The sequence below is a fragment of the Carassius auratus genome, chromosome 38 (assembly GCF_003368295.1).
Source record: "Carassius auratus strain Wakin chromosome 38, ASM336829v1, whole genome shotgun sequence".
Lineage (NCBI taxonomy): Eukaryota > Metazoa > Chordata > Actinopteri > Cypriniformes > Cyprinidae > Carassius > Carassius auratus.
Genome location: NC_039280.1, coordinates 16,801,332 through 16,824,106, shown reverse-complemented (window position 1 = coordinate 16,824,106; position 22,775 = coordinate 16,801,332). Strand labels below are relative to the sequence as shown.

General features: G+C 38.4%; 1 protein-coding gene across 3 annotated transcripts in view; it reads left to right on the top strand.

The window, feature by feature from the left end:
- Positions 1-22,741, top strand: part of LOC113057244 (E3 ubiquitin-protein ligase UBR2-like) — a 37,404-nt gene extending 14,663 nt beyond the window's left edge. The window contains exons 10-47 of one of the 3 annotated variants that reach the window (XM_026224485.1): positions 362-450; positions 1,483-1,581; positions 1,665-1,763; positions 3,366-3,529; positions 3,638-3,737; positions 3,822-3,950; positions 4,033-4,216; positions 4,349-4,410; positions 4,493-4,603; positions 4,728-4,793; positions 5,644-5,766; positions 5,878-5,941; positions 6,063-6,187; positions 6,421-6,473; positions 6,554-6,656; positions 6,743-6,791; positions 9,076-9,230; positions 9,442-9,544; positions 9,616-9,725; positions 10,105-10,185; positions 10,269-10,450; positions 10,527-10,732; positions 10,816-10,909; positions 14,879-15,037; positions 15,116-15,286; positions 15,386-15,534; positions 16,770-16,825; positions 16,980-17,076; positions 17,169-17,236; positions 17,405-17,540; positions 17,621-17,717; positions 18,737-18,867; positions 18,951-19,059; positions 19,154-19,210; positions 19,291-19,368; positions 19,490-19,660; positions 21,165-21,266; positions 21,352-22,741. In XM_026224485.1, the coding sequence (XP_026080270.1) occupies positions 362-450; positions 1,483-1,581; positions 1,665-1,763; positions 3,366-3,529; positions 3,638-3,737; positions 3,822-3,950; positions 4,033-4,216; positions 4,349-4,410; positions 4,493-4,603; positions 4,728-4,793; positions 5,644-5,766; positions 5,878-5,941; positions 6,063-6,187; positions 6,421-6,473; positions 6,554-6,656; positions 6,743-6,791; positions 9,076-9,230; positions 9,442-9,544; positions 9,616-9,725; positions 10,105-10,185; positions 10,269-10,450; positions 10,527-10,732; positions 10,816-10,909; positions 14,879-15,037; positions 15,116-15,286; positions 15,386-15,534; positions 16,770-16,825; positions 16,980-17,076; positions 17,169-17,236; positions 17,405-17,540; positions 17,621-17,717; positions 18,737-18,867; positions 18,951-19,059; positions 19,154-19,210; positions 19,291-19,368; positions 19,490-19,660; positions 21,165-21,266; positions 21,352-21,493 (4,274 nt within the window). In that variant the 3' untranslated portion in view covers positions 21,494-22,741. The remainder of the gene's footprint in view (positions 1-361; positions 451-1,482; positions 1,582-1,664; positions 1,764-3,365; positions 3,530-3,637; positions 3,738-3,821; positions 3,951-4,032; positions 4,217-4,348; positions 4,411-4,492; positions 4,604-4,727; positions 4,794-5,643; positions 5,767-5,877; positions 5,942-6,062; positions 6,188-6,420; positions 6,474-6,553; positions 6,657-6,742; positions 6,792-9,075; positions 9,231-9,441; positions 9,545-9,615; positions 9,726-10,104; positions 10,186-10,268; positions 10,451-10,526; positions 10,733-10,815; positions 10,910-14,878; positions 15,038-15,115; positions 15,287-15,385; positions 15,535-16,769; positions 16,826-16,979; positions 17,077-17,168; positions 17,237-17,404; positions 17,541-17,620; positions 17,718-18,736; positions 18,868-18,950; positions 19,060-19,153; positions 19,211-19,290; positions 19,369-19,489; positions 19,661-21,164; positions 21,267-21,351) is intronic. The other 2 variants (XM_026224486.1, XM_026224487.1) reach the window with 2 other exon arrangements.
- The last annotated feature ends 34 nt before the right edge of the window (positions 22,742-22,775 follow it).

Genomic DNA, 22,775 nt, shown 5'->3' with positions numbered 1-22,775 from the left:
ATTGCATTTCATAGCTAACACGGCTCATTACTGTCATGTGTCTGTACATTTTACATTTTATTTCCATTATTTTTAATTGAATGTCTTTTCATTCTTGGTGTTCTTTTTACACATTACAGTAAACTGTATCTAATTAAAAGCAACTTACCCTATATATAAGTACATGTTGTTAATTAATATCGCTCAATACTTAATTATATACTTAAAAGTATTATATTCTTAAAATTAAGTGTAACCATAATTTCTTGTTTGATTCTTTTGTTTTCGGGGTGAATTATGACCGGAGCATATCCTTGATGGGTTTTGTGAGATTCTCCAAGTTAAGTTCTAATTTAAGTATCTAATCTTGTGTTTCCTGCAGGAGCGAGAAATGTTTACCACCAGCTCTTTATGAGCAGCTTACTCATGGATACAAAGTACAAGAAACTTTTTGCAATTCAGTTTGCAAAGGTAAGACTTCACTTTGCTATGGCAGAAATGTCTTTATATTGACAGTTAACCACACCAAGGCTCAAAAAGTGGAGAAGATTTTGCACAGTTACCCACTGAAGTTTGCGTTCTCATGATAACTGAGTAATGGGATCAAAAACAGTGTGGTTGTGACTTTATCTCACAATTATCTTCAAAATGTTGTAGATTAAAATTGCTGCATCATTATATGAAACTGAATTACTGTTAGATTGTGCGGAGGTTGACACTTGAATATCCAGTTCACTTTCACTTCACACTCAGTTTGATTGAGCTGATCTGGGAGGATAAGAGAGTTTGAGCAGCCGTTCGCTGCTCAGTGAGGGCTATCGTCTCAGGGAGAGAGCATGTGTAATATATCTCTATACTAGGGTAATACTATGAGTTAGCGGAGCTGCTCTTGCTGTCTGTGATTCGCTGCCAGCTGCAGTCCTCCAACCGACCGAGTCATGTGACCGCAGGAAATCTTTCTCTTAGAGTGCACTCTGATGTAGGGCCCTGTGAAATCTGTTTGAGTGATTTTTATTTTATTTTTTTTCCCTCAAATTTGTTCATTTGAATATGTCTGGATTACATTTTCTTTCTACTTAATTTATTACAAATAATTCATAATTTGTGATTGTGTTAATAATAATTAAATACATCTATAAAATTATTATTTTTTTATTTAATAATTTGACCCTGAAACATGTTTTATTTTTTTATATTTAAGAAGTTCTGTGTTGTTGGTACTCAGTGATACTCCACGTTATGTTATTTTTTTATGACTCTATTCCACAATTCTGTTTGCATTTTTCACATTGCAGAAACCATAGGGCCCTAACTCAGTTAGCATAAACAGCTCTAGAAAGTCAGTGTGTAGAGTTTAGCTTTAGCTCGAGTCCCCTGGCTCTATTTGTGCCCCACTGCCTCAGTGTAACTTTATATGCGCCAGATACAGAGCCGAGTCGGGGGACGTAACTGCAGATGCCCCTGACCTCTGACCTGGAAGGTGAATCTGCCCCCTTCCCTTAGAATTACCGGCGCCTCCAGACAGATTTTATGGAGGACGATCACGAGCGTGTAGTGTCAGTGACCTCTCTGTCAGTGCAGCTCTTCACCGCCCCTACTGTGGTGAGTACTGCCAATCCCACACACCTCTCCTCTCTCTTCTGCCTCTTTCTTCTCTCCTCTGCCTCCTTCACTACTTCCTGCAGAACTATGAGCGCTTGCAGAGTGACTACGTGAAGGACGACCATGACAGGGAGTTCTCAGTCACTGATCTTTCTGTGCAAATATTCACCGTGCCTTCTCTGGTAAGTATGTGCAGGGAGAGACGGCCTGCTGTGAGGAACAGGCTTGTCATTTTGGGTTTTTGGTCTGTTCTTCCATTTCCTTTTTCTCTTCCCTTTCCATTTTTCCTGTTCCTTTTTACAATAGTTAATTCCTCTTTCCTTTCTCTTGGTTCCTTTCTCTTTCCTCTTTACTGTTAAGCACTGAAATTAGATACACCTTTTGTATCCGTTTGCATTCTTTTTATTATTATTCTTCCGCTCTGGAAATCTATGGCAGCCCATTGAACTGCTTGTGGGAAAGTTGTGAAATTTGGCACACGGATAGAGGACTGTCTCAACGATGACCACAGCAAGTTTGGAGTCTCTAACTCAAACTCTCTAGCGCCAAGACTTGTCCAAAATTTCAGTCATGTTTATGGAAATATCTTTTGAACTGTGAGGCACAGAAGGAAACCCCCCTTTTTTATGGTTCTGGAATTAAGTTATGGAAATCAAGTTGATTAGTCAAACTGTACTCGAATAATGCACAAACCAATTCTATGAAAAGGAAAAAATGGATGTGAGGCTATTTCTCTGCAACTGTTAGGCGTATTGAGACCAAACTTGGTGTGCGTTATAACAAGCACAAAAATGGCCATTTTGGGCATCAGCCATTTTGAATTTTGTTATAAAATGCTGTATTTTATGAACACATTGACGTATTGTTATGAAATATGTATTTGACACCATTTTTTTTGACCACCTTCTGAAAAATGTGAAAATACACAAAAAAGCATAAATATTATTTAAAAATCTATGCACTTAGTAATGAACACACATAAACTAAATGCAAATACAAAGTTTTAAATTAGTTCTATGCAAATATAAAGTTGCACATAACTGAAGTCAAATTTTTTGATTATACAATTGTTGAAATACAATTATTTAAATTTGCTGTAATAACTCATGACAAATGTACTGAAACATACAATAAACACGACTAATAGGTAAAGAATATATCGAATGTGTAATGAAGTGCATATATTTAGCAAAAAACTCCTCTAGGATTATTTTTTGTAGCTGACAAATAAGATATGGACATTGAATGGCTTTCTTGAGGTAAATGTAAAGTTACTTGACACAGTTTACAAGTTTTTTTTATTTGATTTTCTTTTTTATTTCTTTTTTTATTAAGTTATTATAGAATTTGAGATTATTGGATGGTATGCACGCGACAAATACTATTTTAGAGAAGTTTTGTTCATACATCAAACCAATATTGTAGATCCGTTAAAATGAAGATATCAGTATTGTCCTAACAGCTGGCAGGTTTCTGTTGTAGCTTGACATAGTCAAAATGCATCATTGGAGAAGTACCAATAAAAACATCAGTAAATAATTTAGGTTTGCCAAAACCAAAAATGTATTTTCGGTTGCTTCACTACTCTTCTTGTTTACATCCTCTTTAATATTCCTCTGCACTTCCACATCTGCTTTCTCCTCCCTCCCTTTCTTTCTTCCTTTCCCTTGCCTTTGTTTTTGTGTTCTCTTCTGTCTCATCTTCTCCTCTCAGTAAATGTGAATTTTCACCCAAACCTCCAGCGGTCTGTCAGATGTTGCAGTAGTGTATGTGATATTTTCCAGGCGCGGATGTTGATCACAGAAGAGAACCTGATGACCGCCATCATCCGCACCTTCATGGACCACCTCAGACACCGAGACCTTCAGGGCCACTTTCAGTTCGAACGCTACACCGCACAACAGGCCTTCAAATTCCGCCGAGTCCAGAGCCTCATAGGAGACCTCAAGTAAGACACTGAGCATGTCCGCCCATTTACACAGGAAGGACTTCATCTTTTTGTCTAAAATTCCTATTCCTCGAGAGGCATATCATGATGTTCTTCTCTGGGATGCAGGTACGTCCTGATAAGCCGTCCAACAGAGTGGACCGACCAACTCAGGGAAAAGTATCTGGAAGGTTTCGATGCTTTCTTGGAGTTGTTAAAATGCATGCAGGTGACTATACCAATCTGATTTTAAGATTGTGTCAGTGGTATTTGAAACTGGGCACTGAAACAACGCTGTGTGTCCTCTTTGCAGGGAATGGACCCAGTAGTGCGTCAGGTGGGGCAGCACATAGAGATGGAGCCAGAATGGGAGGCAGCGTTTACCTTACAGATGAAGCTCACACATATCATCTCTATGATCCAGGAATGGTGTTCCAGTGATGTAAGTGCAGGTTAGTCACCTTAGTACCCATAATGCATCATGGGTCCTTGATAGAAGTGTGTGTTATTTGTCGCATATACAGGAGCGAGTGCTGATCGAAGCCTATAAGAAGTGCCTGAGCGCGCTGACTCACTGCCACAGTGGTTTCACAGATGGGGAGCAGCCCATAACCCTCAGCATGTGCGGCCACTCCGTCGACACCATCCGCTTCTGCGTCTCTCAGGAGAAAGTCAGCATACACCTGCCTGTGTCCCGGCTTTTAGCAGGTCAGTCCAACATGGTTGCTCCCTTGAATTAGCATTGTGTGTGTATGGAATACAAGAGTTCTCTTTTGGAACTGCAGTGGTTGATGGAAGTAACCGCAAATTAACTGAGCCGCAACTCTCTCTTCCTGTAAGGTTTACATGCTCTGCTGAGCAAAACTGAGGTTGCCTATCGATTCCCTGAGCAGCTGCCACTGGTAAGCGTGCGGGTTTGGGTTCCTGAGAATTGTTGCTAAACAGTCTTGGTGATTTCATGGGTGGAATTGTTGTCTTTCACAGAGTGAACTGAGTCCACCCATGTTGATCGAGCATCCGCTTCGCTGCCTTGTACTCTGTGCCCAGGTGCATGCTGGGATGTGGAGAAGAAATGGATTCTCTTTAGTCAATCAGGTAAGAAGCTTATAAATGGGTGTTGTTATTTTTTTTTAAATAGTCAATACATTAGCAGTGTGGTCACTAGTGTTAATGCCTTTTCATAAAATATATTGTGCTTTTTCTTGGATTGTTTTTGCAGATCTATTATTATCATAATGTGAAGTGTAGAGTGGAGATGTTCGATAAAGACCTCAGCATGCTTCAGGTCAGTGGGGAAGAATTCCAAAATTACTAACCAAAGAGTATTTAATTCCAGAATTAATACAAAAACATTTATTTATAATTGAGGAAATCTATTTTATTTTTTTTATTTTTTTTAATGGATTGTATTCATTTTGATTTATGATTTCAAATAGTTTTGCTTCAGTGTGATGAGTTAAAAATGTTGCAATACAGAAAATATATTTTTGAAAATGTCCTAAAGTTATCATAACTTTTTTGTTATGTGCAAAAAATGTGCAAAATAGTCCACAGTGATGAAAACCTTGATTAAATCAAGTTATTTTTCTTCTGCCTTAAGCTATATAAATGTCTGTAGTCAGTAAGCATTTTTTCTAGTTAAGTCAAATACCAAAAGGGCTTTCAGGACGTGTTGAGTCCTTTGTTATATTTGAAAATATTGCACAAATATCATTGTGTATATGTAAGCTGCTAATTCAGCACATAGATAAAGCTCTGCTTAATATAGATCATAATTAGGAATGGGAGTTAGCTAATTTTATTAGAAATGAATTGCTTTGTACAATTTGTTTTTTAAATAAGAATGTTAATGCTCAAACACTAATTTGATCGATATATCTCTCCAAAATATGCCATTAGTTAACTATGGAAATTGTAATTCATTGGATAAAGTGCTGAAACACTCATATTATTAAAATTGTAGCAATGGTAGAGAATCAAGAATCTCTGGAGAATATCAGACATCTGGATGCATTGCAGTAATGACAGTTTAGCAGGAAAACATGCTTGTTTATTATGAAAGCTAAGTATAAGAATTTGATTAATTTTCTCTAAGGTAAAATGCAAGTTCTTATTCCTGTTGTTTTTGGATCTAGGCTGGAGCTTCTATGATGGACCCAAACCACTTTCTGATGATCGTGTTGAGCCGTTTTGAGCTCTTTCATATCTTCAGCTCAGCAGACTGCAGAAAGAGATACGGCAGAGAGAACGCTAGCAAGGTCTGCTTGCCTCCAAACCACTTTTTGTCCCCATTTCTTTTCTTTCCTTGATTTCTCTCTGCTTGCACTCATTTCTTTTGCCAGTGACGTGTTTCTCTCTCTGTCTCTCAGGATGTGGTTCATCAGAATAACACACTAATCGAAGAGATGCTGCATCTGGTCATTATGATCGTGGGTGAGAGAATATTTCTCAAAACGCATCTTTCAAAAGTTGTCATACGGATGTATTCAACTCATTTGACACCAAAGAAAGTTTCAAAAATGTCTTTCCTGCTTTGTTTGTGTGTTTCCTGCAGGGGAGCGATACACAGCAGGTGTAGGTCAGGTGGAGAGCTCTGATGAGACGAGGCGGGAGATCGTCCAGCAGCTATGCATTCGACCCATGGCCCACAGCGAGCTGGTCAAAGCCCTGCCTGAGAATGTAAGTCAGCCATCATTAAATTATGTGCAAATCCCGTCCCTGATCATGGTCTGTATTAAACAGAGAATAGCTTTACAATAAATCTCTGTGCTCGTATAAGAACTTACAAACTAAGGATCGATAATGTTGTAAAGTTCCCGTAGATCTAAAGCAGCACAGATGAGCAGAACTTTTTTGACTGCCCCCTAGTGGTTGTTTCTGCTAATGAATTTTGCACACCCTTCTGCACACAGGATAATAAAGAAACCGGCATGGAGAGGGTCATCGACAGTGTGGCTTTGTTTAAGTGAGTGTCTTGACTAATAAAGTGTTGTCCAAAGAGTTGAATTTGCCTGTGTGTAAGCCTGTGTGAATTGTGTCTTACAGGAAGCCTGGTGTGACTGGAAGAGGACTTTATAAACTCAGGCCAGAGTGTGCCAAGATGTTCAACCTTTACTTCCACCATTACTCCAGAGCTGACCAGTCTAAGGTAATGCTGCATGATCGAAATTGAAACTCACAAAGAACAATATTTTAAAAATCTATTTTCTTTATTTATTTGTTTTTGTCCCCCAGGCTGAAGAGGCCCAGAGAAGAATAAAGAGGCAAAATGGGGAAGATTCAGGTATAAAATGACATCCCTACTTAAAAGCATCTCTTTTGCTCATAATCTCTTTAGCTGCTTACACATGCAGGGCTCCAGGCTGCAACTATTTCTTCTGCCGGTGGCACAATTACCACGTTGTCCAACTCATCTCAGAACTAGTGCAATTGAGAAACGGCAAACGAAAGCGAAACTAAACCGCGCTACATTTCAGCTGTGCAGCACAGACCGTTTTTTAGCTCGGTGTGTGATGCAAACAAACTTGTCCGAGCTCAGGACAGCTTTACACAGGAGCCAGAGTTGATTTTGTGACACTGTTACTGCACAGATGCACCAGTGCTGCAAGATCCAGTTAGAAGCGTTTGACTTTTGCCGCACAATGATAAGGTTACTGCGAGATCTTGTGAGAATCATTTAAATTCTGCACAGTGTTATAAACTGCGCTGACATACGTCTGGAAACCAGAAGCTGTAACACTAACTGTAACCATGGTATTGTAGAAATAATCGAATGCATTATATAATTCATTTCAGTGTTTGTACAACCTTTTGAGAGAAATTCAAGCACTTTTCAATGACTTTCAACTATTTCCAGCACTTAAAAGCTCTAAGATGATCCGGTTTGAATTTTATTTTTAATGTGATCAACAAAATATAGCCTACTTTGTGATAAACAAACACTTATGTAAAATTGAAAAAATACATCAAATCACAATTATAACCAGTAGACAGCAGCAGAGCAATTTTTGGCTTGTTAGTTAACTTCTACTTTTCCTTATTATAAAATATTAAATCAAGAAATCAGATTTTGTCAGAATTTTACACTCGTTTTGTGTATGAAGTAAGATAAGTCGCAAACTTTTCTTCAATCTGCTACTAAATCCCACATACTGAAGTTGGTCAGTTTTATATGCTAGAAAAATAATGGTACTTTTAATAAGAGTATGATGTATACGTTTTCTGTATATAAAAAGTCGATTTTGAATCTGTTACTGTTGTTAATAAAATAACATTTTGTATGCACCTTAACTCATCTTGCTGTCAAATCTGTATAAACAATAAACAAGAAATGAACATGTAATATTATTAGTAACTGCACTAGAGGTCAACCGATTTATCGGTTTTACAGATTAATCGGCAGCGATAGTTGATTGCCGGAACAATCTGTTATCGGCATGGATTTCCAGGTGAGTTCTCAGAGTCCTAGCCTACACTCAGCACCGTCCTTTTATATTGATTAGACAATCATTAAATGCTCAATAATAGAAGCAGTTAGAGTGTGAGAGTAAACCTTGTGCTGGTATAATTGTATGGCTCTATGTTTCCCGCGATGCAGAAAACGCGGACGGAGTCTTAGAATCCATTCATAAAAATGGAATTCTATTTCAAAATCAATGGTGAATTCAGCGTCCGTCCTCTCACTAAATGAAGACGAAAACACATGAAGAACATCTCCAGAACTGCTCTGAGAGTCACTTCATGAGCATTTGACAGTTTGATTTGAGCAAAAGCATCATATCACATGCACAGAATTGTAAAGGTATTCATTTATTTTGCATCCTGTCAAAATAAAAGCCGTTTTGAAGTCAGTAGAATGTACATAGCCTACTACTACTAAAATGAAACAAACATGATTTTTAAAGGAATAATCACACAACATTTTTTCAATGTTTTAATTTTAATAGTAAATCCCCTTTGTTTGCCAAAAAAAAAGTTAGCTTAATTTTAAGTAATTAAAAGACAAATACAATTAATGTTCCTTACCTTGATTTGACAATAAAAATGTAAATACGTACAGAATTTTTGAGGGGAAAAAATCATTAGGCTTCTTTAAGAAAAAAATAATTATGTTGTGTTATGCATTCAAATAATTAGACATGCTAAGACAGAATTTGGTAACAGGTTCAGTACGTTTTTTTTTTTTTAAAAATTTTTTTTTTTTTTTTTTTTCTCCAGTAACAAACTATCGGTTAATCGGTATCGGCCAGTGTGGTCCAAACTTGGTATCGGCAAAATCCAATATCGGTCGACCTCTAAACTGCACTTATTAATGCAAAACGATTGTCATTTTATGATTAAATTATCTTTATTTGGAATACCCCCACACACCACTCCCAGCCCTACCGAATCTGCTCCTGGTGCCATCATTTGTAGAACTCAGTGACACTGGTGCCGCTGCTCTCAAATGTTAGTGTGGAGCCCTGACATGAATTTAATTAAATAATGTGTTTTGGCTAACTCTGATTAATTGTTATGCGATTTACAGTGGCAGTGTTAAAACTGATTTTCATGTGTGTTTGCTATAGTTCTGCCTCCACCTGTTCTGCCTCGGTTCTGTCCGCTGTTTGCCAGCCTGGTGAACATACTGCAGTGTGACGTGCTGCTCGGGATTCTGGGAGCTGTGCTGCAGTGGGCGATGGAGCCCAGCGGGGGCCACTGGTCTGAGTCCATGCTTCAGAGGGTACGTCTGTGTTTGAGGGGCAGCGAGAACCTCCACAAGCTGGACCTCTCTTTAATAAAAGAGCATAATAGATTGATAGAGAATAAATTGATAATAAGCATTCTTTGAGTACTGTTAACTTAAAGTGTTTAAGTCACTGGATTTACCGTGATGTTGGACAATGTTCTTGCCTCGCACCCAAGTCAGAGCTCAGTATGAACATGTCCTGCAGGTGCTGCATCTCATAGGCATGGGCCTGGTGGAAGAAGAGCAGCATCTCATCGGCAGCGCAGAAGATAATGATACCAACTTCAACTTCACTCTCAAAATCTCCAGTATGTCTGTCTTCTGTCTCAGAAACCACACACACCTCTCGAGTTGAGCTGATCGAATCTCTTCATTGTAGGACCAGGTGAGGCTCCTGCTAACACTCCCAGTATCTTGGCTCTGTTGGAAACCCTGCAGAACGCTCCTCATCTGGAGGTGCACAAGGACATGATCCGCTGGATCCTCAAGGTAAAGCGGATCCAAATCTCATTACAAAGCCACCTGTCACTAGAATGAATGTGTAAGTGTCTCCGCTATCCAAAAGGGGGCAGCAAAAATAACTTTTTATTTGTTTATTTATTTTATTAGTTTATTTGACTTGTTTGGTATTTTAAAAATGTCCTTTTGTATAATATTTATTTATTTTGATACAATACTAACATTTTTATTAGTTAAATATTGATATATCTTATATTAATGTATTTATTTGTGTAAGATTATCATGTTGTTCATTTATTTTAGTCTTTTTTTGTTTTTATTTTAATTGTATTTCTTGCTATATTTGTCTGTAATTTAAATCTAAACATGAAAAAGGTGTTCATATTTAATATTACTCGTGTATTTGCAGACTGTGGCCAGCATCACAACCACGCGGGAGTGCACGGCCAGTGCGCCCCCTAGTGACAGCTCAGGGCACAGTCAAGAGGAGGTGAGCATCGGAAGCGTAACACACTTGCATCATGATCTGTTGAAGTTGCATTGTTGTCAGACTGGATGTATGTGTCTGTGTAGACGGTGCGGGATAAAGATAAGGCGGAGCGGAAGAGGAAAGCAGAGATGGCGCGTCTCCGAAGGGAGAAGATCATGGCTCAGATGTCAGAGATGCAAAGACACTTCATCAACGAGAACAAAGAGTTGTTCCAGCAGAGCCTGGAGGAGCTCGATGCCTCCACATCCTCCTCACTGGAACACAGGTACACAGGCTTCCCGCCTGAAAATGTCACAGATCAGACACGAGTTTCCTCTCATTTCTCTCTCTTTACTTCATAGCCCCAGTTCGAGTGATAGTACACTGTTCTGTGTGGGACCGCGGCGGTGGCGTGCAGGCGGCAGTGACAGGAGGCAGGTGGTCACGTGTATCCTGTGTCAGGAGGAGCAGGAAATCAGGACTGACGGCAAAGCCATGGTGCTCGCTGCTTTTGTCCAGCGCTCCACAGTCATGTCCAAAAACCGCAAGAGACCTCCCCACAACCCAGGCATGTCTTTATTTGTGTGTCTTTTGGTCATCGCAGCATATGAGTCCACATTTGCTTTAATGAATGCATTGTGTTTGTTGCAGATAAGTATGACCCTCTCTTCATGCACCCTGACCTGTCGTTCGGCACGCACACAGGCAGCTGCGGACACATCATGCACTCGCACTGCTGGCAGAGGTAAGAATCATCATGAAAAATGAGAAACACATGCTTCCATATGCAGAAAAATGTGCTCTTCCTATCAGAGGAGCAAAAGAATGTAACTATAATTGCCTGCTTTTCAGCAGCCTTGGTTTCAGGATTATTTTTCTCATTTATTATTAAATTGTTTCCACCTGTTGTAAGATTTAGATCATCTAGTGCTTAAAAGAGCATCATCCTTTAAAAAGTTTTTGGCATTTTAGAGTGTTTAGCAGTTGCATAAAAGTGATACTATAAAACATGCAGTAAACTCTTGACACCCCTCTGTTAATATTTAAATAGATTTGTTAATTAACTCCTCAAGGTCTGTTCTCTAACAGTAGTTTACAAAGGCTCGTCTAACTCTTATCCCAGAGGTCATAACTCTGTTATTTTATTTTTTACTATTAAATCAGTATACTGTTTTTCTATCGCAGTCATACAAAGTTATTCTGTAGAACTGTAACATACCATATCAGAAGTATAAAATAAAGTATTGAAATATCTAGGGATGCACCGGTTGACCGGCCATAAATCTGAACCAGCCGTTTTTTGCTAAAAATACGCGATCGCAATCGGCCGGTTTTTGTTCTTTTTTTTTTTTCTGCTGATTTTTCCGGAACTGCATCCGCGTGCACAGACTACATTGTAATCATTCACTATCATGTCATTTGTGTGGAAGTATTTCGCAGGACACGGGCAGCCGATGTCTGAGGCACAGATAGCAGGAAGTGAACAAATAAGAGTCCCTTTCCTGCGCTCACTGAAGTTGCAAACAAATGAGAGCCTTTCCTGCTCACTAAAGCTGCGCGAGCGTACTGTACTTGTCCCGCCCTGCACAAGCAGAGACAGAGAAGGGTGTTCAGCTCAACTTCTCACGTGTTGGATGAGAAACGAAACGGAAAAAAATGAATTTTTTATTTTTTTTTGTAAAGTAGAACTTGCATACATGTTTGAAAAGCCAGAAGTAAATGTTGGTTCTGTATAGGATGATTGTTTTTATTTTACCTTAAAATTACATTGACTTAATTTGGTTTAAAAATCACCTGCTGTAGCGCACTGACAAATTTTTACAAATTATTTTTCATTGGCTCAAGTAAAAAAATATAGATGTGAATCATTACCCTAATTTTATTTTAAATGGACAAATGAAACACTTTGCATCTTTGTTTTATTCAAACCAACATTTATTTGATTTTAACATTTTTTTAAATAATTAATTTATATAGCATAGTTTTATTTAGCCTCACTGGTAAATCCTTTTTTTTTTTTTTTTTTTTAAACCAAATGTAAAAACAAATACTGCATGCTGATCAAGAAACATCTTATTGAATGTGTGTTGATTGTGTTGTTTGGATTGTAGAACTATGCAGTTATTGCATTTTAATTTCACATGGTTAAAGTTAATCTTTTAATTAAAGGCCAGTTCTATGTAGTTTCAACCCAATTCAAAAACAAAAGCTAAATGCTGATGTCTGTATCATCTATGTTAGTATTGAATGTAGTCTACTTACTGTGCAGATACTGCCGTTAATCTTAGATTGTTACGGTTATTGTTTTCAATAGCTAAAAGCCAGTTTGGCCTATTAAATACCAAATAAACATCTTGTTTATGCATACTTTCCTTCTTTCTTGTTTGTTGCTTAAAGAAAAAAAAATGTCAGGTATCGGAATCGGACAGTTTGCTTCTAAAAAAATCGGTATCGGAATCGGCCATGAAAAATCATGATCATGCATCCCTAGTGATATAGAAGTCATTTAATTGTAGATAAACTATTTAGGATTTTTTTTTATTTGGGATTGTAACGTGCATCAGCAGTGCCAACCATTTTTCTAGTTATAGACATTTTGACAACATTACATGAAATTAAATTGGGTATCTATAATTATTTTCTGGGTTATTTGGTTATTTTAAAGCGTATCCCCAAGGGCGAAATCCCTGATTTTTTTCCTAATCTTTTTATTTGTATTTATTTTTTATCGTTTAAACCTTTAACCCTTTCGAGTCGATTAACGCATATATGCGTTTTGAGTCATTTTCACCTGATAACCCCGAAAATAACTTAAATTACACTCTCAGTTTTAATCGTACAGATAAGAGCAATACATCAATCGAATCTGTAAAGGGTCTAGTTTTTTTTGGATACAGACATAATAACAAAAAACCTTTGTGCACTTATAAAATAAAGATAACAAACAAGGTGCGCTGTCTACAGTCTTTGTCTCCGCTGATCGTCATGTACAAACATTTCATTAAAATGAACTGTAACTCCGTGAATACTCAACGAAGAGACATGAGAGAGATATCTATAGAAAGCCTGGAATGTCTACTTTTAAACTAAACAAGTGCTGCCGAAAACAAATATTCTGAGATAAAGTAATCCATATGAAAACAACGCAATGTCTATTTTTCATATCTCCGCTCATTATATCTAATGTGACCACGCCCCCGCGCTTAACGCGCTATTCAGATTCAAAATGAAGCGCGCGGCTTGAATACGCCCACACAGAAGAAAAAGCAGCGAGACTATTCTTCAAGTTTTTATTTTATTTTACTGTTTGCTTCGCGATGAGAGGACTAAGACATAATTCACCCCAAAAAGATGTGATGTGGTTGAGGATTTGAGAAATGGATTTCCTCAGAAAAAAGAATGAACCACTTTATTCAGCAGAGATCATAAACATGAGTAAGTCTCTTTTTATTTATTTGTACTAGTTTTCACATAACGTGTAAACATTTTACTAGTTAGACTTTTTCCAAATACTTTTTCCAAACTATAATTCCTGACTAAATGTATAATCAAGTGAAACATTATGAAGTTTCAATAACAATATACAATACTATACCATTCAAAAGCTTGATGTATATAATATAAATGTGACAAATAGAGATAACTCTAACAAATGTAAAAACAATGCAGTTCTTTCGATTTATTCCCCCTAAAAAAAACTGAAAATATTATCAGCTCTTTTCAACATTAATAATAATAATAATAATAATAATGATGATGATAATAAATGGGGTTTATTTGGTAGAAAATAAGATTGTTAAAACGATTTCTGAAGGATTGTGTGACTAGAGAAAGGATGCCAAAAATTTTTTATAGTCAGCTTTGATTGTCCCTAATAAACTGTTTAACTGCTCCCCCAAGTGGATATCAAATTATGTTGTGGGATAATTAAATATATTCTTAATAAACTACAAACATAAAATTATATACTTTTATTTTGTTCTCACATTCTTTCTTGTAAGTCCTCCCTCAGTGGCACAGTTGAATGGGAGGCTCATTATGCAGCTCATTATGCAGGCCTTTGTCTTCTCAGGTGTAAATCACAATGATATTCATGATAGTTGACGCCTACTCGCATATGACTTTTACAAACAAAAAGTGTTTTAGAAAATTTAAATCAATATATTGTTTTCTGTGAGTGAGTAAACAAGATGATTTTCACATCATTCAGAAAGAAAAATTCTAGGCTACAAGCTCCAGTTCTCAACTTTTCCGGCAACCAATTTTATGTATGTGTTTTATTGCCTTATTCAAGTGATTTAACATTTTTAGTTTTTCACTAACCATGCATAACATTTTTTTTCTCAAAAATACAATCATGTACATGCATGCATTTCACATATTATTATAGCCCAGTTTGTGCTGATTACAGTGATATTAGACTTTACCCATTTAGATATTTATAAGAAACTGAAAAAAGCACAAATGTCAGGGCATGACAAAACTTCTCAAGGCCCCAAAAATACCCTTAGACTCCAGAGGGTTAAAGGATGGTTAGTGCAAAAAGCCCCCCCCCCCCCAGCTCGTTTTTTCTACTCCGATGCACACACCTACAAAATGACATCAGTGTCAGGTTTTTTCCAGTACAGTAAAACCCTGAAGTGCTAGTGTTGTGTATTTTTTGTTGTGTTAGCATTGGTTTGTTCGGTAACTGTATCTAATGTCACCCCTGCAGGTATTTTGAAGCGGTGCAGGCTAAAGAGCAGCGCAGGCAGCAGAGGCTACGTGTGCACACCAGTTACGACGTGGAGAACGGAGAGTTCTTGTGTCCACTCTGTGAATGTCTGAGTAACACTGTCATTCCTCTGCTGCCTCTTACAAAGACCAGCTGCAGGTACTGCAACAAACACACACTTCCTATTCAAATATGGGGCATTGGATGGATTTGATTGAGCGTTTGTGTTTGTTGCAGCTCTGAGCAGCCTGATCTGAGCCGGTGGTTGAACATCACCTCTCTGCAGATGAAGGCCCTGCTCTCTGCTCACAGGAAGGCCAAGGCTGCAGATGCTGATGGTGTTGATGATATGGATGGTGTTAATGACTGTCCTCCACCTGAAGGCTTCAAACTGGACTACACTCCAAAGTAAAACCACTTAAAAAACTGCCAGCGATTTGTAGTTCCACTGCACTTAAGCTTCCTTGTTAAAAATCATCACTAATGAAAGGCTTTTGTTTCTGGCAGGAACCCGTACTCCAGCACCATAAAGGAGATGTTGACCACGTTTGGGACAGCCACATATAAAGTGGGTCTTAAAGTGCACCCAAATGAGCAGGACCCCCGGGTGCCAATCATGTGCTGGGGCAGCTGTGCCTACACCATTCAGTCCATAGGTCAGTCCAAGAAAGTGTTGAACCATTTCCTTTGATAATCATAGAAAACCCGGAATTATCAAGTAGTTTCTAAAATTGTGATTATTACCTTTATAATTATAATATTTGCTGTCTGTTTTGATCTGGAGACACATATGTGACACTGGACCACAAAACCAGTCAGGTAAACCATTAGGGTAAATTTAGAAAAATAAGCTTTCCATTGATATATGTTTTGTTCGGATCGGACAATATTTAACTGAGAAAATCAGGAATCTTTGAGTGAGCAAAAACATTTTTTTGTTTTGATATATTTATGGCAGGAAATTTACAAAATATCTTTGTGGAACATGATCTTTACGTATTATCCTAATGATTTTTTGCATAAAAGAAGAATCAATCATTTTTACCCATACAATGTGTTGTTGGCTATTGCTACAAATATCCCTGTTTTAATTATGACTGATTTCGTTGTCCATGGACACATTTTTAGGGAAAAAAGGTAACATTTTTAAAACAAGAACCAAATTTTGCAAATGAAAAGCTTAAAAGGGTCACCTAATGCATTATGCCGATTTATTTTTTTTATTTATTTATTTTTAACACACATAGGTTAGATTTATCTAAAAAATATATATTTAGCCTCTTTCTCATGTCTCACATACTTGCATACACCGAATTGTTTATGAATATGTGTGCATATTGATGAACCATTATAGCTTAAAAATTCATTATCTTTTACATCTAAAAGTGAATTTAAACAACTAAAATAAAATATCAATAGTATTTATGTTTTGACAAAGGAATATTTAATCATTTTAATGGAATGTAATTAGGTCCATTGATTTCAGTCCCAATAATAGTAACTTTCAAATGTTATGTTCTTACGTACATATTTCATGAAACGATATAACTAAATATGGAGAAATATTGAAAAAAAGTTTTTGCTATACTTTTTTTTTGATTTATGCTAAATTAGAAATTTCAGAATAGTATCATTAGTCAAATCGGTAGAATGTAGTAATGACATGGTTATAACTAACTTTGAATTTTCTGCCCATTCACTCTTTTCAAAAGTTATTGTTCAGCTTTAGTTAAAAAAATATTAATTTAAATGTATATTCCAGTCAGTCCAAATGGACCCACGGATGTGCAAAAATCATATGAAAATTTTAATTAATGGGAAATAAAATTAAAATTGTAAAAATGCTTAATGGGAAATACTCAAAGTATATTAAAATTGTGGTCTCAAACAGAGAGACTGCTGGTGGATGAAGAGAAGCCTTTGTTTGGAAGTTTACCATGCAGACAGGTAATCAAACTCATTATGCACGCCATTGAACATTTCTTTGAATCTCTAATGGAAATCAATAAATAGCTAGTCCTAATCGAGTAGCCTCTGAATTCTTCAAATCTTGAATCTTGAGTTTGATTTGTCTGATAACCCAAATGTATTGTGCATGCAGGATGACTGTTTGAATTCTCTGACTCGGTTCGGCTCGGCCTGCTGGACCGTCTCCTCTCAGGCCACTGTACAGAATCACTTTATTAGGCTCTTAACAGGTAACAAGAAGCGCTACAGTCTCTGAATCAATTATTAGGAGAAATCAATGACAACTCCCACCTCGTTCATATGAACATCTGTGTTGATTCAGCCCTTGTTCCTGATCCTCGGGTGGAGAATACACCATGTATTCTGGACATAGACATGTTTCATTTGCTGGTAGGTACAAAATGTGATAACTCAATTTAAGTTGGCAAATTGACAGCATTTCTTCAACACATCTTGTTCACAACTTCAAACAACAAAAACTGCATGTGTAAAAGAGCCTACTCGGACTCAGCCCGTTGTTTGGGAAAGACCTCTGACCTCAGTTAACGTGTGTGACAGGTGAGCTTGGTGCTGTCCCATCCAGCGGTTTTCTCCCTGGATTCCTCAGGGCTGAGCGCAGACACTGCGCAGCTGCACTTCCTGCATCTCGTCACAGCAGCTCACGTCGTCCAGATCCTCCTAAGCTCCGTACCAGGTGAGAGCCTCATCCTTCCCCTTCTCAAAGCAGCCACATGTTCATAGAGACTTCATAAATGATTTCGTTGACTCCATCAGAGGAGGTGCAGATGGAGCAGGAGAGTGGAGGAGCAGAGAGGGAAGAGGAGGAGAAAGTGTGTATGCTCTACAACACACTCAGGTCACATCTGGGAAGGTGAAAGCACACACACACACACACACTTCAGCCACAGTGCGACCAACTTTATAATTCATATACCGTATTTTCCAGATGCAAAAAGTCGCACTTTTTTTCATAGTTTGGCTGGTCCTGTGACTTATGGTCAGGTGCGACTTATTTATCAAAATAAATTTGACATGAACCAAGAGAAATGAACTAAGAGAAATGAACCAATAGAAAACATTACCGTCTACAACCGCGAGAGGGCGCTCTATGCTGCTCAGTGCTCCTGTAGCCTTCACTGAAGACATAGAGCGCCCTCTCGCGGCTGGAGACGGTAATGTTTTCTCTTGGTTATAAATGAATGCGACTTATAGTCCAGTGCGACTTATATTTTTTTCCTCATCATGATGTATTTTTGGACTGATGCGACTTATACTCAGGTGCGACTTATAGTCCAAAAATTACGGTAGCTATATCATTTCATGACATAATCAAATGAAACCAATACTTAATGAGTCCCATTTGACAAAAATCAAGACGTTTTGCATTGTTAGCCATGTTTATTATGATGATGATGATGACGTGTGATGTCTGTTTTATAAATATTGCCACTGTCAGAGGCTTTGATTAGTTTTTTAGGGCAACTGTTTCACCTCTACTACTGTATTTTCTGGACTGTAAGTCACACTTTTTTCATAGTTTGGCTGGTCCTGCAACTTATAGTCAGGTGCGACTTATTTATCAAAATTAATTTGACATGAACCAAGAGAAATAAACTAAGAGAAAACATTACCGTCTCCAGCCGCCAGAGGGCGCTCTGTGCTGCTCAGTGTTCCTGTAGCCTACACTGAAAACACAGGGCGCCCTCTTGCGGCTGTAGACGGTAATGTTTTCTCTTGGTTCTTGGTTCTAAATAAATGCGACTTATGTTTTTTTTCCTCATCATGACGTATTTTTGGACTGATGCGACTTATACTCAGGTGCGACTTATAGTCCGAAAAATACGGTAGGTTTGTATGAGCCTAATCTGTGGTGCTGTATGTGTGTTTCAGTGGCCTGCATGAGGTGAGCTCAGGCTGGCATCTGTGGCGCTGTGTGAAAGCTGGAATCCTGCCTTATCTGAGGGCAGCCGCTCTCTTCTTCCACCATCTCAACGGAGCTCCAACACCACCCGAATTACATAGTAAAGGACTCAGACAATACAGACATTTTACCGGCTCGCTCTTCCATTCGCGGGATAATATCTAATGCTGACTGTGTGTTCAGCTCTAGGTGCGGGTGAATGGGAGGCTCTGTGTGGATACCTGTGTCTGCCCTCCAACCTGCTCCAGCTCTTCTACAACAATCGGGAGCTCATGGAACCTCTGCTGCACGGGTAACCGTCACTAATCTAGTAAAGCATCTCTGAAAACTGTAACATGATGATCAGATGTTAGTTTAATGAATCGTGGTGTGATGGTGCTCTGCAGGTGGTGCTCTCATCCAGGTGTGCTGCAGGGTCTTCAGAGCAGCGTGGCTCTCATCAGGTCTGTCCCGCTCCTCAACGCTCAAGAATTTACTGCAGCCGATGCTCAAGTGTTCACTATTATTCCATTTCCTATTTAAGGTTTCCTAGAGAGTCTAATAATCTCATAGAGCTGCCGGGCGACTACAGCGCCCTAATAAACCAGGCCTCCAGCTTCACGTGAGTCACCTCCGTTTTATGAATCAGATGCGATTACTAGCTAAGACCTGCCGGCTCTCTACGGAGTCATGCGCTCCTAGTTCTGTGAAGACGATGATCTATTGATCCTGGTGGCATCTAGGTGTCCTAAATCTGGAGGGGATAAGTCTCGCGCTCCTACTCTGTGTCTGGTGTGTGGTGCTATGCTGTGCTCTCAGAGCTACTGCTGTCAGACCGAGCTGGAAGGAGAGGATGTGGGCGCATGCACCGCACACACTTTCGCCTGCGGAGCCGGAGTCGGCATCTTCCTCAGGTTTGTGCATCTGTTGTGTAAAGGATAAGGTAAAACGATTATTGGGTTACCCTTTTGTGTCTGGGTCCTGATGTATTTTGTGGCTACAAATGCATAAATAATATTTTGATATATTAAAACCTAAATGTTGAATTCTGATATTTGAAATTATTTAAATAATAAAATATACTTGAATGTTAATTTCAGACTGCCAGTAGGTGGGCAGCAAGTCACTGTTAATAACCGAGTCATTTAAACAGGTGATTCATTCAGGAACGAAACATCGTCATGATGCTCAGACACGTGAAACAGTGTTGTGCTTGTTTAGAATTATTTTTGTTGGTGAAATAGAGTAAAAATTGTTTCTTGAACTGTCGTAAAAAAAATCCAGATCACATTTATAATCATGGTACCGTATTTTCCGGACTATAAGTCGCACTTTTTTTCATAGTTTGGCTGGTCCTGCGACTTATAGTCTGGTGCGACTTATTTATCAAAATTAAATTGACATGAACCAAGAGAAATGAACCAATAGAAAACATTACCGTCTCCAGCCGCGAGAGGGCGCTCTATGTCTTCAGTGTAGACTACAGGAGAACTGAGCAGCATAGAAGACATAGAGCGCCCTCTCGCGGCTGGAGACGGTAATGTTTTCTATTGGTTCTAAATAAATGCGACTTATAGTCCAGTGCGACTTGAATATGTTTTTTTCCTCATCATGACGTATTTTTGGATTGATGCGACTTATACTCGGGTGCGACTTATAGTCCGAAAAATACGGTAATATTTGGAGAAAATTGTGATAATGATTAACTATATGAAGTGGTATAAATTTAGATCTTCAGCCTGTCTTGAATCTGTGATCATTCTAAATGCATTTTAATAGACTGTCACTGAATCATGCAGTGAAAGAACACACTCTAAACACACAGTAGTCCAGAATTCGCGCAATGTAAGTGTACACTCTGTGTTTTGAATGGTTTTTGCAAAATACTGTCTAAATTCGGCAAGGCAGTGCTGCTACTTTGTAAAAATTCACTGTCACTCTTTACAAAAAGGTTCCATTTGATATTTTATTTAACACATTAACCAACTTTAACAATGAGCAATACATTTTTACCGTATTTTTTAAGTATTTATTACTATACGCATTTTCTAAATACTTCAAGTAACATTCATAGATAAAGCCTTTGATTTTAATAATGTATTAGTCATGTTGTAATCAGCATTAACTACAGGTAGTAAATGCTTTAAAAGTATTTTTCATTGTAAGTTTGTTAACTGTTAACAAATTGAACCTTTTTGTAAAAAATGGTTTCAGTGTAAATCTTACACCAGTTCTTTTCAAAGCAGGCTTTATTGGCCATATTGCTGTTGCTGCGGTTTCATAAATGCATTACAGTTACAGTGGTTTTAGCATTGATTATTTTAGACCATCACTTTGTCATGCTCTTCAACTGTGGTCAAATCGCTGCATCTCAACCTTGTGGATTTTTGCATTTCATTTGAATGTGTTTCTTGTCAGGGTGCGGGAAAGCCAGGTCCTGTTCCTGGCTGGCAGAACTAAGGGCTGTTTTTATGCTCCCCCATACCTGGACGACTATGGGGAAACAGACCAAGGGCTAAGGTATGCCTCTATCGCTGATATTTCATGCATGTGATTATTTCTGACAGACGTGTGAGATCGGTTGTTGTGTTCTTCCATTTTTCAGGCGGGGAAACCCATTACACTTGTGCCAAGAGCGCTACAGGAAGATCCAGAAGCTGTGGCGCCAGCACAGCATCACGGAGGAGATCGGCCACGCTCAGGAGGCCAATCAGACTCTGGTGGGCATCGACTGGCAGCACCTGTGAAGTCACGTGATGCTTTCTCACACCTTCGCCCACCCTTAACACATAAGGGGACCCGCACAGCAGAGCTAGGGGTTGCCACGATGTCACCAAGGCCTCTTGCTCTTCCTCCACCCCTTTCTCCATCTTTCTGACAGTGGATGAATGCATGAAGTTTCTTTGCATTTTTTTTGGGGGGGGGGGATTTCTCTTTCCATTTTCTTTTAAATATGATATAAATACATATTTAAAAAGACATATAGCCAAGGTATTGAACCCCATCAATATGGGTTCCCTCGCAAAACACAGATATTCTTAATAGGAATGCTATTTAATTTCTTCTCCAAGTAATATTAAATTATTTTCAAAGTATTTTGTTTAAATATGAAGGTTTCTCTTATCACTTGGGAATTGACTGGTGGTGCTGCTCTTGAAGTAAGCACAGATGTCCCTGAACGCCCATGCAGTGATAGTGGCACCTGTAGAATACACAGCATCCTCTCTGCCCCCGTCATCTGGCATGCTGCAATACATTTGTTAAGGCCACGTAATTAATGTTCTCATGTTCATACAATTGCAAGCCGATCCGGGAGCTCATGAATATGTCCTTGAATGCCTGGTTTCTGTTTGTTTGAGTTTTGTATGTGTTTGCGCGAGTGAGTTTTTACGTACGGGTTTAGTTTGTATGTTTCTAATATGATGGATTTCTAAGGTGGTCCATTTTTATGACTGTTTGTTTTCTCGTTCTTTTGTGACTCATGTAATTTATGTGTTTCTCGCGGCTGTGTGTTGTATACGACCTTGATCTATGGAATCATGCTTTCCACAAACTGAACTTGAGTTCCACTCTTAAACATGATTTTGACGCGTGTTGTGATTTTGGACAATTTGTTTCTTGACACTGCTGCACATTTTCAGTTTCGACTTTGGTCTGCTTTAGACTTCTTTTTTTTTTCCTTTATAGTGGCCTTAGCTTGGGGCTTTATTCCAAATCAAAAGTTTGATTTGTCAGACGCAGAAACTGATTAAAACACACCGTTGCTTCTTTCAGAAACAAGTTTTCAAGTCTCATGCAATTCCGATGAAAAGCCTGTTTCTGATGCGGTGAGCATATTTCCTGAGACACTTCCAGTGGCTGCAGCAAGTGTATCACATCACGAACTGACTTGTTAATATGTGAATGCTTGTATAAATGGGTACACTGTACTATATTGTAAAACATTAATGAAATAAAAAAAGAAAAAGACTCTGTGCTGTGTTGTGAATGAAACACAATGAATGAGTTGTGAGTTATTAATAAGCTGAT